A 14,130-nucleotide genomic window follows, 5' to 3' on the forward strand; every position below is an offset into this window, starting at 1 on the left:
TGTGCAGGACTTGCGAGCTGTAAATAACATTGTGATTCCCATAGCCCCGGTGGTGCCCGATGTAAATGTGATTCTATCCTCTATCCCGTCTGAAGCTGCGGTCTACACTGTAGTTGACTTGTGTTCTGCATTCTTCTCTATCCCTCTCCGCCCTGGATAGCCAGTATTTGTTTGCTTTTACATATAAAGGACGACAATATACCTGGACACGGTTTCCCGAAGGGTATACAGAGAGCCCCGCTGGGTATGCAGCTGCTGTGAAATGTGATTTGGAAGAATGCTGTCTGAATGGAAACTCTACCCTGATACAATATGCAGGTGACCTTTTAGTGGCCTCACCTACCCTGGTGGACGGTGTAGAGGACTCAGTGACTTTGCTCCAATTCTTAGCTACAAGAGGCCACAGGGTATCGAGGTCTAAACTACAGTTCTGCCAGTCACAAGTCCAGTACCTGGGATTCACCTTGAAGGCTGGAACTCGGCAAATAGGACCTGATCGAGTACAGGCTATCCTACGAATACCCCCTCCGAAGACTAAAAAGGAAGTCCTTTCTTTTCTAGGCACGGTTGGCTATTGTCGACAATGGATACCCGATTATCGCCTGCATGATGCTGTCCTCCGTGCTGCTACTCTGAAAGAAGCACCCACACTCGTTCAATGGACTCCAGAACGGGAGTCAGCATTCCGAGCCCTCAAGACAGCTGTAACAACAGCCCCGGCTTTGGGGCTACCTAACTATGCGCGCCCTTTTCAGTTGCACGTCTGTGAGAAGGAAGGAATCTCCACGGGAGTGCTTATACAGGACCATGGAGGAGGAAGGAGGTCCGTTGTTTACTACTCTACGGCTCTCCCTGCTGTAGTACTGGGAATGCCTGCTTGTCTCCGTGACATCGCAGCCACCGCTGCCATGTTCGAAAAGTCTTTACCGTTGGTCCTCGACCACCCTTGTCAGGTGCGAGTACCCCATGCTGTCATGTTACTTTTAAACTCCGCCGCTACACAACATCTTACTGCCTCACGATGTATGGGATACGAAGTAATTTTGCTACCACACCCCTATTATACTTACCGCCGATCGCCTGCAATAATCCTGCCACCTTTGTGCCGGAGCCCCCAACTGATGCGGAGCATGACTGCCTCACAGTGGTCGAACAGTCCACTTCCCCCAGGGTGGATCTGCGGATAGACCCCCTGCTCGATCCGGATGTTATCTTTTACACTGACAGCTCTTCTCATCGACCAAGAGACTATTTACTCCTCGCCGGTTATGCCATCGTGGACCCGCACCGCACTGTAGAAGCCTATGCATTGCCCCCTGGCACTTCAGCGCAGGCAGCGGAACTTTTTGCCCTCACCCGAGCCTGCATTCTGGCCGGTGATCAGGCAGCCAATATTTACACCGATTCCCGCTATGCCTTTGGTGTTGTGCATGATTTCGGACAGATATGGAAAAATCGGGGTTTTATTACATCAGCGGGAAAGTCCATCAAGCATTCCCAACTTGTATTATACCTCCTCGAAGCAATTCAATTGCCCAAGCGCCTGGCAATTATTAAATGTGAAGCACACACTAATTTAACTGATGATGTCTCCAAAGGAAATGCCCGCGCTGACCAGGCAGCCAAAGGAGTAGCTGCCGCACAAGTACCTCTCCTGCAAGCTCTCCGCGTCTCCAGCCACCCTCCCATCCCTGTTTTAGAGTCTTCTGAACTACAGATAGCGCAACAAAACTCTACTCAACAGGAAAAGCGGACATGGGAACGGGCACAATGCAGTACTAAGGAAGGATTTTGGTTTCATCCGGATGGACGGGTGGTCTGTCCCCGAAGTCTGTTTCTGCCCCTGTATCGCCTAGTACATGCACAGGCACATGCAAAGGAGGGATGCAACATGCGATTAAACAACAATGGTTTGCGCCAGGCATAACCCCAACCATACAAAAAATCACTCGCTCTTGTTCAATTTGCCAGCAGAATAACAAAGGGCCAGCAGCCAAGTATGATCGCCTCCCGATGCCCAAGATACCCTTCGAAAATTTACAGATTGATTTTGTACATATGCCCCCGGCCTTGGGATATAAGTATATGTTAGTGATAGTAGACATGTTCACCCGATGGGTAGAAGCTTACCCCACACGAAAAGATGATGCTCAAACGGTAGTGAAAAAATTGTGGAAAGAAATAATACCTAGATACGGAATACCTATGGGAATAAATAGTGACCGAGGGACTCACTTTACCGGAAAGATACTAAAAGACTTCGTGCAGGTTATGGGATTTCAGTGGAGATTGCATATTCCCTACCAGCCACAGTCCTCAGGGATGGTAGAAAGGGTAACTGGGGAATTAAAAAACGCCCTGTCTAAAGTTTGTCAGGATAATAAACTCCCGTGGCCAGAAGCACTCCCAGTAGTGCTTTATGCTATGTGAAATAGAAAAAATAGAGCCACTGGAATAACGCCCCATGAAGCTCTTATGGGACGTCCTATGACTACTGGAGCCCAGCCCCCTGTATGTGCCGAAAAATTAGCCTTAGTTTGGAATGATGAACAGACTTTGGCTTACGCCTAAGCACTATGCAAAACTGCAGCTGAATACAATGAAAGGGTCAGGTGACCGCAGAAGATACTCCTATACACGACTTCCAGCCAGGTGATCAAGTGTATGTAAAAAATCTAAATAAAGAGTCTCTTTCTCCTAGGTGGAAAGGACCCTACCTCGTGTTGCCAACAGCTCGGACAGCTTTGAAGGTTGAAGGGAAGGAAGACTGGATCCATGTCACCCGCCGTAAAAAACATTGTCCCCTGACAGTATAGCAACTGTTACTAAGTGATTTAACTTGCATTATGTATAGGATATTGTGCTTTGTTATATTCTGCAGAGTATGCCCAAGGGACACTCACCCAAACACCTTTTTGTCTCTATGCCGCACCTATGCTAGAGAGGTAGGTCAGGGTGCCTGTTGGATATGTGCCCAGACTCCCCAACATGGGAGAGAGACGGGTAATTGGCGTGCTGTTCCTCTAAATGACACTGAGTATGCTGACGTTCGAACTTTTGATATTGTAACACCGCAGCACAATATGTTTAGGGGTTAGTTCCGTCGCTCTCCACCTGCCAATGGGTGGAACTATACAGAACATGGGATTAGAATTAGATCCCCACTTGAGCTGGTAAACGCCACCTGCTGGTGTTCCAACCTTACACTCAGCACTTATGATCTGGGACGAAGCTCCTGTCATACTACAGTATCATACATCTTTGGCCTATCTGTCCGAAAGTCCGCCGGTGCTGAACATCCACCAGACCCTCTTAATGGTACATATTGGGTTTGTGGAGATAAAGCTTACCCCTGTTTGCCTGGGATGCCTCAGCTGTCCTTTTCCTCTAATATGTCTGTAGGAAATTCGGAAAAGAACAAAACCACTCCCACCTGGAGTGGCTGTTGCTACCTAGCATACTTAAATCCCTATCTTCGCCATATAGGTAAATCAGATATGCACCCACATCGGCGCCTACATCGCCGTGGCATCTCGGAATCTGAACGATTCTGGATGATTGCTTTGCCCCCTTATGGATCAGCTCGTAATTCACGTGAAATTATCAACCTGGCAGCTGCGCTTGAAAAAGTCGCTAATTCAACGGCTGATGCTCTGATTAAAACACAGAAGCAGATCTCAGCCAGCACCACTGAAATGATAGCATTACGCCTAACCGTATTACAAAACAGGATGGCCCTTGACTTCCTTCTAGCTGAAAAAGGTGGCACTTGTGCTATGATAGGCTCAGAGTGCTGCACTTATGTCCCCGATGTCTCTGAAAATATCACTGACTTGGGAAAGCATGTCATGGACAAGATACAAGAAATAAAGAAGGCTGGGGAAAGTTGGAGCGATTTTTATAAAAATGATTCTCAGTGGTCTACAATACTAGGTTGGTTTTCCGGTTGGGGAAGTTGGTTGCTATACTTTTTAATTGGGATAGTCGTAGCATGTATAATAGGGTGCTGTGCGTGTGTTACTTTATGGATTTGCTGCTCCCAGATTATCAATAGTGTCTCCACTGGATTAGGGGGTGCCCCAATCATTCCCCAAATGATGCACACTGGCCCCAGCGAAGCCCACTGGTGGGGAGAGAAAGTTTACCCCGCCAGGGACCGGCCTTTTCCTCATGGTTATGAACCCTCGTATGATGATGAAGATATTATTCCTCACTGGTGTTAATCTAAAAGAAAAGATTAACAAGGAGGGACTGTGGAGGAATAAAATACGTGTGTAATTGGGAATGAAATAAAATACACTTATAATTGTGAATGAAATAAAATACACGTACAAATGTGAATGAAATAAAATACACGTATAATTGTGAATGAAATAAAATACACGTATAATTGTGAATGAAATAAAATACACCTATATTTGTGAGAGAAATAAACTTAAAATACATGTATAATGTAATTTACTGTAGACTGTCCCCAAACAGTCACGCAGCCAGCACATAAATTAGCAAATCAAAGGGCCAGTGCTACCTTCCCAGACTAAGGGGCTCTGGATGTCAGATACGGTGGCAAAATCTAAGAGAAAAAAACTATTGTGTGTGTGCATTGCCCAGGATATGTAACCAATTATCACTGTCTATTTGCTAAACCATTGACATTGTCCTGTCTATTTGCTAAACCATTGACATTGTCCTGTCTATTTGCTAAACCATTGACATTGTCCTGTCTAATCGTTAAGCCATTAACACTGATCGCTATCTTTTGAAACCCATTTGAAACTATTGTAATTGCCCAAGTTTCTGTCACGAACCTTTTGCTATATCTATGTGTGTAAAGAGGTGTTAGGCAGAGACTGATTCACTCCATTGTATGTGACTCGGCTCTCCGTGATATCACGACTTTAATAAAGACTTCCTAGACAAACCTCTGGGTTCTGAGTGTTCACTCCGTTTTTCTGCGACAGATTCTGTGGTGACAAGTGGTCCTCGTGTTTTTATCTGAGACAGGCCTCAGCCCAGTCATTTGCCCCGAGTGTTGATATGATGGTTCAAGTGAAGAGATGCCGGGTACCGGGAGCATCAGGAACAATAAATAAAACCGAGGTGTCGGTAAATACTGATATAGTTTATTTGTATCTAGTTCCATTTTTATGGATTCTGCTGAATGTGGCCCTTGCCCAGTGTCAGGATATTGGATCAGAGCCACCATGGAAAATGAATTTGACACTGGTGAGATAGACAATGTCAACTGGATCCTCAGTATCTCTGTAACCTCCTCCAGCCCCACAACCCTTCCTGTAAATACAAGGTGTTGTTCTTGGATTACACCCTGAGATAGACAATGTAATTATATTTTAACCTTTATTCTTCAAGTAAAGTATCTCTCTTCGGGCTGTTCTCAAGGTTGTGCAAGATGAAACCAAACAGTGATTTATTTGTACTTCTTGCAGTTTAGTTACTGTATTCACTGCTCACGATGTGATCTGCTCTACATTGGGAAGACCAAACACAGATTGGGTGATCACTTTGTGGAACTACCTCCATTCAGTCTGTCAGCTTGAATCTGAGCTTCCGGTCACTTGTCATTTTAATTCTCTGCCCCACTCCCACTCTGACCTCTCTGTCCTCGGCCTCCTGCACTGTTTCAGTGAAGCTCAATGGGGGCTCGAGGAACAGCTCATCTTTCAATTCGGCACTTTACAACCTTCCACACTCAACATCGAGTTCAGCAGTCTCTGCACCAACAAAGAGTTGTCAGGATCTGGAACATTCTACCTGAAAAGATGCTGGAACCTGATCCAGAACTCACTGCCTACGAGCAGCTCACTGCCTACGAGCAGGCTGGAAGCAGACATGATCAATGCTTTAAAATTGAATTGGACCAGCGTTTAAGAGAAATAAATATGCAGGGGGTTGAAGACACAGCGGGGCAATGAGACAGACTGGACTGCTCTACTGAAAACTGGCATGGATTCAATGGGCTGAATGGCCTCTTTCTGTGCTGTAATTACACTGATGCATTTGTTTGACCACTCCTCATAATTTAACCCTTGGAGTCCAGTTGTTATTCAGGTACATCTGCACTGCTCTCCCTCTAAGGCCAATATAGTCTATCCTTCCAAAAGTGTGATGCCCAGAACTGAACACAGTATTCCTGTCCTGATGAAAGGTCATGTTGACTCGAAACATTAACTCTGTTTCTCTCCACAGATGCTGCCAGGCCTGCTGAGTACTTCCAGCATTTTTTATTTTTATTACAGTGGTTCAGGTGCAGTCTAACCAGGATTTTGAAAATGTTGGTGCTTTTCCCACAAACAGAACAGACAAACTTTTTTCCTTCCACAATCAAAGTCCGATGATATTCAGGTCCTGAGGAATCGAATGACTCTGTTAGATTTTGATGTGAAGTTTGGTTTGAATTTCCCCGTCTCCAAATCCGTCCCATTGAAAACCCTGTACAAAGGAGATTATAAAAAATTCATCCCTGTCAGTCCAGGATAGAAATTAAGAGACAAACATTTCTCTGGGTTGGAGTTTTCTGTGTGTAAATCCTCCCCTTCTAACCCCCTGTAAAAGGAGTTTCCAAACACTCGGTGTAAACTGGGCTCCGGGAGTTTGTAATCCGGGTTTGGAGTCCTACACCGGGTGTTTGTGAACCCTCCCAGTCCACCCTCCGGCTCCATTCCTCTCCTGCACTTGGCCCTTTCTCACCCGCTGGACTTTCAACCCGGCCGCCTTGATCCCGATCCCCACCCGCGCTGCGCATGCTCCAATTCAAGCCCGGCCACGCCCCTCATTCACTCCGATTGGCCGGAGGAACAGCCGCCCCGCTGGTCCTCCAGGCCCGCCCCCTGTCCCTATTGGTCCGGAGCTACCGTCAATCATTGTCAGCTGGAGCATGTGTAGCGCGTGAAATCAGGCGTGAGGAGAACTGGAGCGAGCCGATTTAAAATGCGGGATTTACAAAGAGCGAGTGCGGACTGAGAGCTGGAAAAAAAGCCCGTGAGCATAGATAGGGCTGGCGGGTGAGTTGGGAGGCTTTATGAATTCACGGTCTCTGTCCTAAACCCTCAATAAGGAACCATCCTTCCAAACACAGATTAGGCAATTTCTCCGGAAGTAGGCCCGAGTTAACGGCCGCCAACTTTATAGGGGGCAAGGAGCAGCAGAGCGCATGTGCGGTCACCATCTTTATAGAGGGCAAGGCGCAGCAGAGCGCATGTGCGGTCACCATCTTTATAGGGGCAAGGCGCAGCAGTGCGCATGTGCGGTCACCATCTTTATAGGGGGTAAGGAGCAGCAGAGCGTATGTGCGGTCACCATCTTTATAGAGGGCAAGGAGCAGCAGAGCGCATGTGCGGTCACCATCTTTATAGGGGGCAGGAAGCAGCAGAGCGCATGTGCGGTCACCATCTTTATAGGGGCAAGGAGCAGCAGAGCGCATGTGCTGTCACCATCTTTATAGGGGGCAAGGAGCAGCAGAGCGCATGTGTGGTCACCATCTTTATAGCGGGCAATGTCCAACAGGGAGCATGCGTGGGCGCCATCTTTACAGAGGCTGCAGGCCCGGATGAATGACCCGCAGGAGGGACAATAAATCAGAGATAGAGTTTGGTGTGAAATCAATGGGTTGTTGTAAAACAGGAGATCAGGGGAACAGTCAGAAACAACAACAGCTTCTATTAACATCATAAATCATCCCAGTGAGCTTCACAGGGAAATTATAAAATAAAGTATAACATTCAGACACAGAAGGAGGTGACCAAAATACTTAAATAGTCGCTTGTTTGTACAGAATTTGATTATTACTGAAAAAAGAGACAAGCTGTCAAAGCTTTTCCTGTTGCACTCACCAGGACAGACGCAAGAATCCCAAATTTCAAAGGGAACCACAATTTATACTGCACGAGAAAAGGGTGCTGATTGGTTGGACCGTCGGCTCTGATTGGTTGTTGCCATGGACAATACAGCCAGGAGCTGTCATCCCCTCTGCTTTTGTTTAATTCCACAAAAGACCCCGTGCCTGGACTTGTTCCTTCTGCCTGCAGAGGCCAGGTCCCTGTGGATGAACATATGTAGCTTCTAGCAAGTGTAAGTGAGACACATTACAAGCCTGACTGATAATTTTTGAAATTTGGTATTCTTCCCTCTATCCTGATGAGTACAAGATAAAATGTTTTGACAGAATGTCTTTTTTTATTAATACTAAGTTGTCTTAAAGGGGGAAAGTGTGGTAGACAGAGGGAGAGAATCTCAGAGCTTGGGGTCGAGGGAACTGAAGGCACGGACACGAATGGTGGAGAAATTAAAACAGGGAATGCTAGAATTAGAGCAGTGCAGATATCATAGAGGGTTGTGGGTCTGCAGGAGCCACAGAGAGGAGGCCATTGGGGGATTTGAAAACAAGGATGAGATTTTTAAAATCGAGTCGCTCCTTGAACGGGAGCCAAGGAAGGTCAGGGAATGGGCCTAGCTGTGAGTGAAGACACAGACAGCAAAAATATGGATGTCTTCAAGGTTACGGAGGGCAGAATGTGGGAGACCAGCCAGGAGTGTGTTGGAATGGTCAAGTCTGGAGGTAAAAATGGCTGTGATAAGGGTTTCAGCAGCAGATGAGACACTCCTGAGACAGGGGTGGGGTCGGGTGATATTACGGAGGTGGAAACAGGCGATCTTAGTAATGGCACAGACATGAGGTCAGCAGCTCATTTCGAGATCAAATGTGACACCGAGGTTGTGAACAGACTGGTTTAATCTCAGACCGTTCCCAGGGAAAGGGATGGAGTTGGTATCTGGGAAATGGAGATTGGAGCAGGGACTGAAAACAGTGTCTTCAGTCTTCTCAGTGTTTAATTGGAGTTAATTAGTCATCAGGAAGAGAAGCAGGAACCAGAATGGGCCATGAGACTGATCCCAGGTTTAACTCAGTTAGAGAGGGAGAGAAGGAAGGAAGGAAACTCTGGGACATTGGGAGAAACCACCTTCATAATCGCTCATTAAATCTCCACACAGTTAGTTTTGAACACAAGGTTAACATCTGCTATTCTGTCTGGTCGGTCAGGGGGTTTCAGATTAATGTTTTGTCACGAGTAATCACTGAGGTGAATGATCAGACATATTGTCAACTCCAATTATAGAAATTTGTTAAAAATATACAGAAAGAATTGTCCAAAACTCTGTTTGGATTTCAGCACAGGGAGGAGGGAGAGTGTGTGGGATGGGGATTTGCAGCTTTGGGGGAACAAGAGAGGAAAAAATGTTCCATAGAATTGTCTGTTCTGAATTTCTATCCTGTTCTTACAGTGATGGATCTTGTAAACTCCTTTTACAGATAATTAGAAGGGGAGGATTTTCAGGCAGGAAACTCAAACCAAACATCACATCAAGATCTGACACAGTCACTCGATTCATCAGGACCTGAATATCATCACCTTTGAATGTGGACGGAGAAACGTTTGTCTGTTCTGTCTGTGGGAAAAGATTTCAAACATCAGTGTGACTGGAAAAGCACCGAGACACACACACACCCGAGTGAGAGTATCCCTGTGAACTGACTGTGGAAAGAGCTTTAACCAGTTACACAGCCTGAAATAACATCACACCATTCACAGCAGGGAGAAACTGTACACGTGTTCTCTGTGTGGACGAGGCTTCAACTGATCATCAAACTTAGAGAGACACAGGGACACCTGGACCATGGAGAAACGGTGGAAATGTAAGGACTGTGAGAAAGGATTCAATCGTCCATCCGAACTGGAAACCCATCGACGCAGTCACACTGGGGAGAGACCGTTCACCTGCTCTGAGTGTGGGAAGGGATTCAAGCGGTTATCCCACCTGCTGACACACCAGCGAATTCACACTGAGGAGAGGCCATTCAGTTGTACTTCCTGTGGAAAGATATTCAGGACTTCATGGAACCTCAAAGTACACCAGCGAATTCACACTGGAGAAAGGCCTTTCACCTGCTCCGAGTGTGGGAAGGGATTCACTCGGTCATCCCACCTGCTGACACACCAGCGAGTTCACACTGGAGATAGGCCATTCACCTGCTTTGAGTGTGGGAAGAAATTCACTCTGTTATCCCACCTGCTGACACACCAGCGAGTTCACACTGAGGAGAGGCCATTCAGTTGAACTTCCTGTGAAAAGAGATTCAGGACTTCATGGAACCTCAAAGTACACCAGCGAATTCACACTGGAGAGAGGCCTTTCACCTGCTCCGAGTGTGGGAAGGGATTCACTCAGTCATCCCACCTGCTGACACACCAGCGAATTCACACTGCAGAGAGACCATTCACCTGCTCCCAGTGTGGGAAGGGATTCACTCAGTCATCCACCCTGCTGAAACACCAGCGAATTCACACAAGGAGAGGCCATTCCGCTGCACTTCCTGTGTAAAGAGATTCAGCCTTCATTCCACCTCAGTGTACGCCAGTGAATTCACATGGGAGACAGGCTGTTCACCTGCTCGGAGTGTGGAAAGGGATTCACTCATTTATCCAACCTGTTGAGGCACTAGCGAGTTCACAATGGGGAGATGCTGTTCACCTTCTCCGAATGTAGGAAGGGATTCACTTAGTCATCCCACCTGCTCAGACAGCAGTGAGTTCACAAGTGTCTGCAGAGGTTGGATTCTGCTGTTATTGCTGCTGTTAATCACATGCGGAACTGAACTGTGTTCATTCTGACAGTTTTGGTTTGTTTCTATTGCTGTTCATAATCCCTGTAACTGGGCTGAAGTTTAATATCTTGAAGTCTGTTAAATAAATCAGTTTTGTTTCATACTCTCAGAATGTCGAGTCCTTGATTTCTCCAGGATAAGAGAAGACTGATTGATGTCCTGTTCCTAATGGCTCCATTTTTGGATCTTTTCTCCTCTCTTAACTCTAGATTCTTTCAGTTCTCAGACCTTTGGTTACTCTCATGGATACGTCCCAGCTCCCCACAACTCCCAGAGAGCCTTGGGATCCAGGGAAGTATCAGTGTTAAAAACAGAAAATGCTGGAAATAACCGATACTTTTCCAAGTGCCAATTGATTTTCTCCCAGATTATTGTCTCCAGCCTTTCCCCACAACTGATATGAAGCTGATTGTCCTAGAATAGCTGTGTTTTTGAACAGGGGTGTAACATTTACAATCTATCAGTTCTTTGACACCACTACTATATAAGGAGGATTGGAAGATTGTGACCAGAGCCTCCACAAGTTCCATGTGAAGGATGCTGTCTCTGACAGTGCAGCAGTCCCTCAGTGTCACCCTGGAGTGTCAGCCTAGATAATGTGCTCAGGTTTATTAATATTTCCTCTTGTTATTGATGTGGGTCATTAAGAAACAATGGACTCTTATGATGTCATCCAGTCCCAGTGCAATGATGTCATCCAGTCCCAGTGCGATGATGTCATGAAGACTATTAAATACCAGCGGAGCCTTAGTGGTGAAAACAGTTTTGTTCGAGATGGCAGCAAGTCCATTACTGATAGATGTGGATTATGAAGCTGAGCAACACGTACAGTATATATCCCATCTCCTGACACTCTGCCCCCACCTCTTGACACACTGCCCCCATCTCCCAACACCCTACCACCATCTCCTGACACTCTGCCCCCACCTACTGACACACTGCGCCAATCTCCCGACACTCTGCCCCCATCTCCCAACTCCCGACATGCTGCCCCATCTCCCGACACTCTGCCCCATCTCCCGACACACTGCCCCATCTCCCAACACTCTGCCCCCCATCTCCCGACACTCTGCCCCCATCTCCTGACACTCTGCCCCCGTCTCCCGACACTCTGCCCCCATCTCCCGACACACTGCCCCATCTCCCGACACTCTGCCCCCATCTCCTGACACTCTGCCCCCGTCTCCCGACACTCTGCCCCCATCTCCCGACACACTGCCCCATCTCCCGACACTCTGCCCCCATCTCCCGACACTCTGCCCCCATCTCCCGACACTCAGCCCCCGTCTCCCGACACGCTGCCCCATCTCCTGACACTCTGCCCCATCTCCCGACACTCTGCCCCCATCTCCTGACACGCTGCCCCCATCTCCCGACACTCTGCCCCATCTCCTGACACTCTGCCCCATCTCCCGACACTCTGCCCCCATCTCCTGACACTCTGCCCCCATCTCTCGAGCAGCCCGTCTCTACCTCTGCTGAACCCACACAGGATGCACCATGTTGAAACCAGAGGAAAGGCCTGGGTGAGAAATTTTAATTCACCAAGGGTGTGCACATGGGGGTTTGACAAAATATTAAGTTTCCTGTTTTTAACAAGGACACAGAAAATGTATTCATTGGAACCACTTCCAGCTCTTGTCCATTCTGACATCCCGTGGGCCAGCTCACCCTCTCACTGGGTTCATGCTGAATGTCAATCCAGGCTGGGAGCCATTGGGTGGATGGGCAATGGGTGGGTGAGTGGCTGAAGGAATGTTCAGTTCACAGGGAGGGGGATGGGGGAGGGGGGTTGGTGCTGGTGGTGGGAAGTGTTCATTCTGAAGGAGTCCCACCTGAAACAGTGACCACTAACTTATCACTTTCCAATGGTGATTGACCTGATGTTTATTTCTCCAGGTTTGTTCTGTTCAGTATTTATATATTTTTTTATCTTTGCTAAAACATATTGTTCTGACACTGAAATACAGAGAATTTTAATTATGTTAATGTCAATCTCCATCGAGTGCACAGGAGGACTCAACTGGTCAAAACTTTTTATGGTATCAATAAACAAAAATCCTACAAGATGTTTTTTTGGGGAATTGTTTTTCTCTGAGACCAGGGATGGTCAAACTATGTCCCAAAGTTCAGATTTGGGCCTTGAGCCTGGGCTATGGGGCCCACATACATGGAGCACCATTACCAGATGTCCTTCATCCCCGATTTTAATCACTCCACCATTGGTGGCCGTGCCTTCAGCTGCCTGGACCCTAAGCTCTGAAATTTTCTCCCTAAACCTCTCACCTTTCTCATTCACTTTCCCCCTTTCAGACACTCCTTATAACTAACCTCTTTGACCAAGCTTTTGGCCATCTGGCCTAATATGTCCTGCTCCTGTGAAATTCCTTGGGACATTTTACCATGTTAAAAGCTTGATATAAATAGAAGTTGTTGTTGTTCTTCACAGTATCACATTATCTTTACAGTGTAGAAGGAGGCCAATTTGTCCATTGAGTCTGCACTGACTCGCTGAAAGAACATTCCACCTAGTCCCACTCCCCTGCCTTATCCCCGTAACCTTGCACATTCTCTCTCTCCATGTAACAATCCAATTCCCTATTGAATACCTCGATCGAACCTGTCTCCACCACCCTTTCAGGAAGTTTGTTCCAGAATCCAACCACCCTCTGGGTGATTTTTTTCCCCTCACATCACAATTGCTCCTTTTTTCAATTATTTTGAATCTGTGCCCTCCAGTTCTTGATGTTCTCTTGAGTGCGAACATTTTCTCACTACCCTGTCCCCACCCCTCAGGATCTTGAATACGTCTATTAAATCTCCTCTCAGCCTTCCTTTCTCCAAGGAAAACAGTCCTAACCTCTCTAATCTATCCTCATTGCTACAGTTCTTCATCCCGGGAATCATTCTTGTTAATCTCCTATGGATTCTCTCCAAAGCCTTCACATCCTTCCTCAAGTATGGTGCCAAGAACTGGACACAGTACTCCAGGTGAAGCCTAACAAGTGTCTTCTACAAGTTCAACATGACCTCCTTACTCTTGTACTCAATACCCATATTAATGAAGTCTAAGATACTAAATGCTTTATTAACTGCTCTCTCAACATTCCCTGTCATCCTCAATGACTTAAGTACGTACACACCGAGGTCCCTCTGTTTCTGCACCTCCTTTAGAGGGTCTCCCTTTATTTTATGCTATCTCACCATACATTTCCTGCCAAAACAAATCACCTCACACTTCTCTGCATTGAACTTCATCTGCCACTTGTCTGCCCAATCCACCAACATGTCTATGTCCTTTTGAAGTTCATGACTTTCCCTATCACAGTTGACAACATTTCCAATCTTCGTATCATCCGCAAATTTTGAAATCATGCCCTGCGCACCACAGACTAGGTGATTAATATATATCAGGAAGGGCAGGGGTCCCAACACTGACCCCTGAGCAA

The 14,130-nt window shown here is 46.8% G+C and overlaps 1 protein-coding gene across 1 annotated transcript in view; it reads left to right on the forward strand.

Moving 5' to 3' along the window:
- Positions 1-9,636: 9,636 nt before the first annotated feature.
- LOC144673673 (uncharacterized) overlaps positions 9,637-14,130 on the forward strand; it is a gene marked incomplete at its 5' end in the record, with an annotated part of 65,995 nt that continues 61,501 nt past the window's right edge. Inside the window, 2 exon segments of the mRNA XM_078535400.1 lie at positions 9,637-10,363; positions 10,366-10,394. Of these exon segments, the coding sequence (XP_078391526.1) occupies positions 9,637-10,363; positions 10,366-10,394 (756 nt within the window).

The sequence above is a fragment of the Cetorhinus maximus genome, unplaced genomic scaffold (assembly GCF_964194155.1).
Source record: "Cetorhinus maximus unplaced genomic scaffold, sCetMax3.hap1.1 HAP1_SCAFFOLD_431, whole genome shotgun sequence".
NCBI classification, from domain to species: Eukaryota; Metazoa; Chordata; class Chondrichthyes; order Lamniformes; family Cetorhinidae; genus Cetorhinus; species Cetorhinus maximus.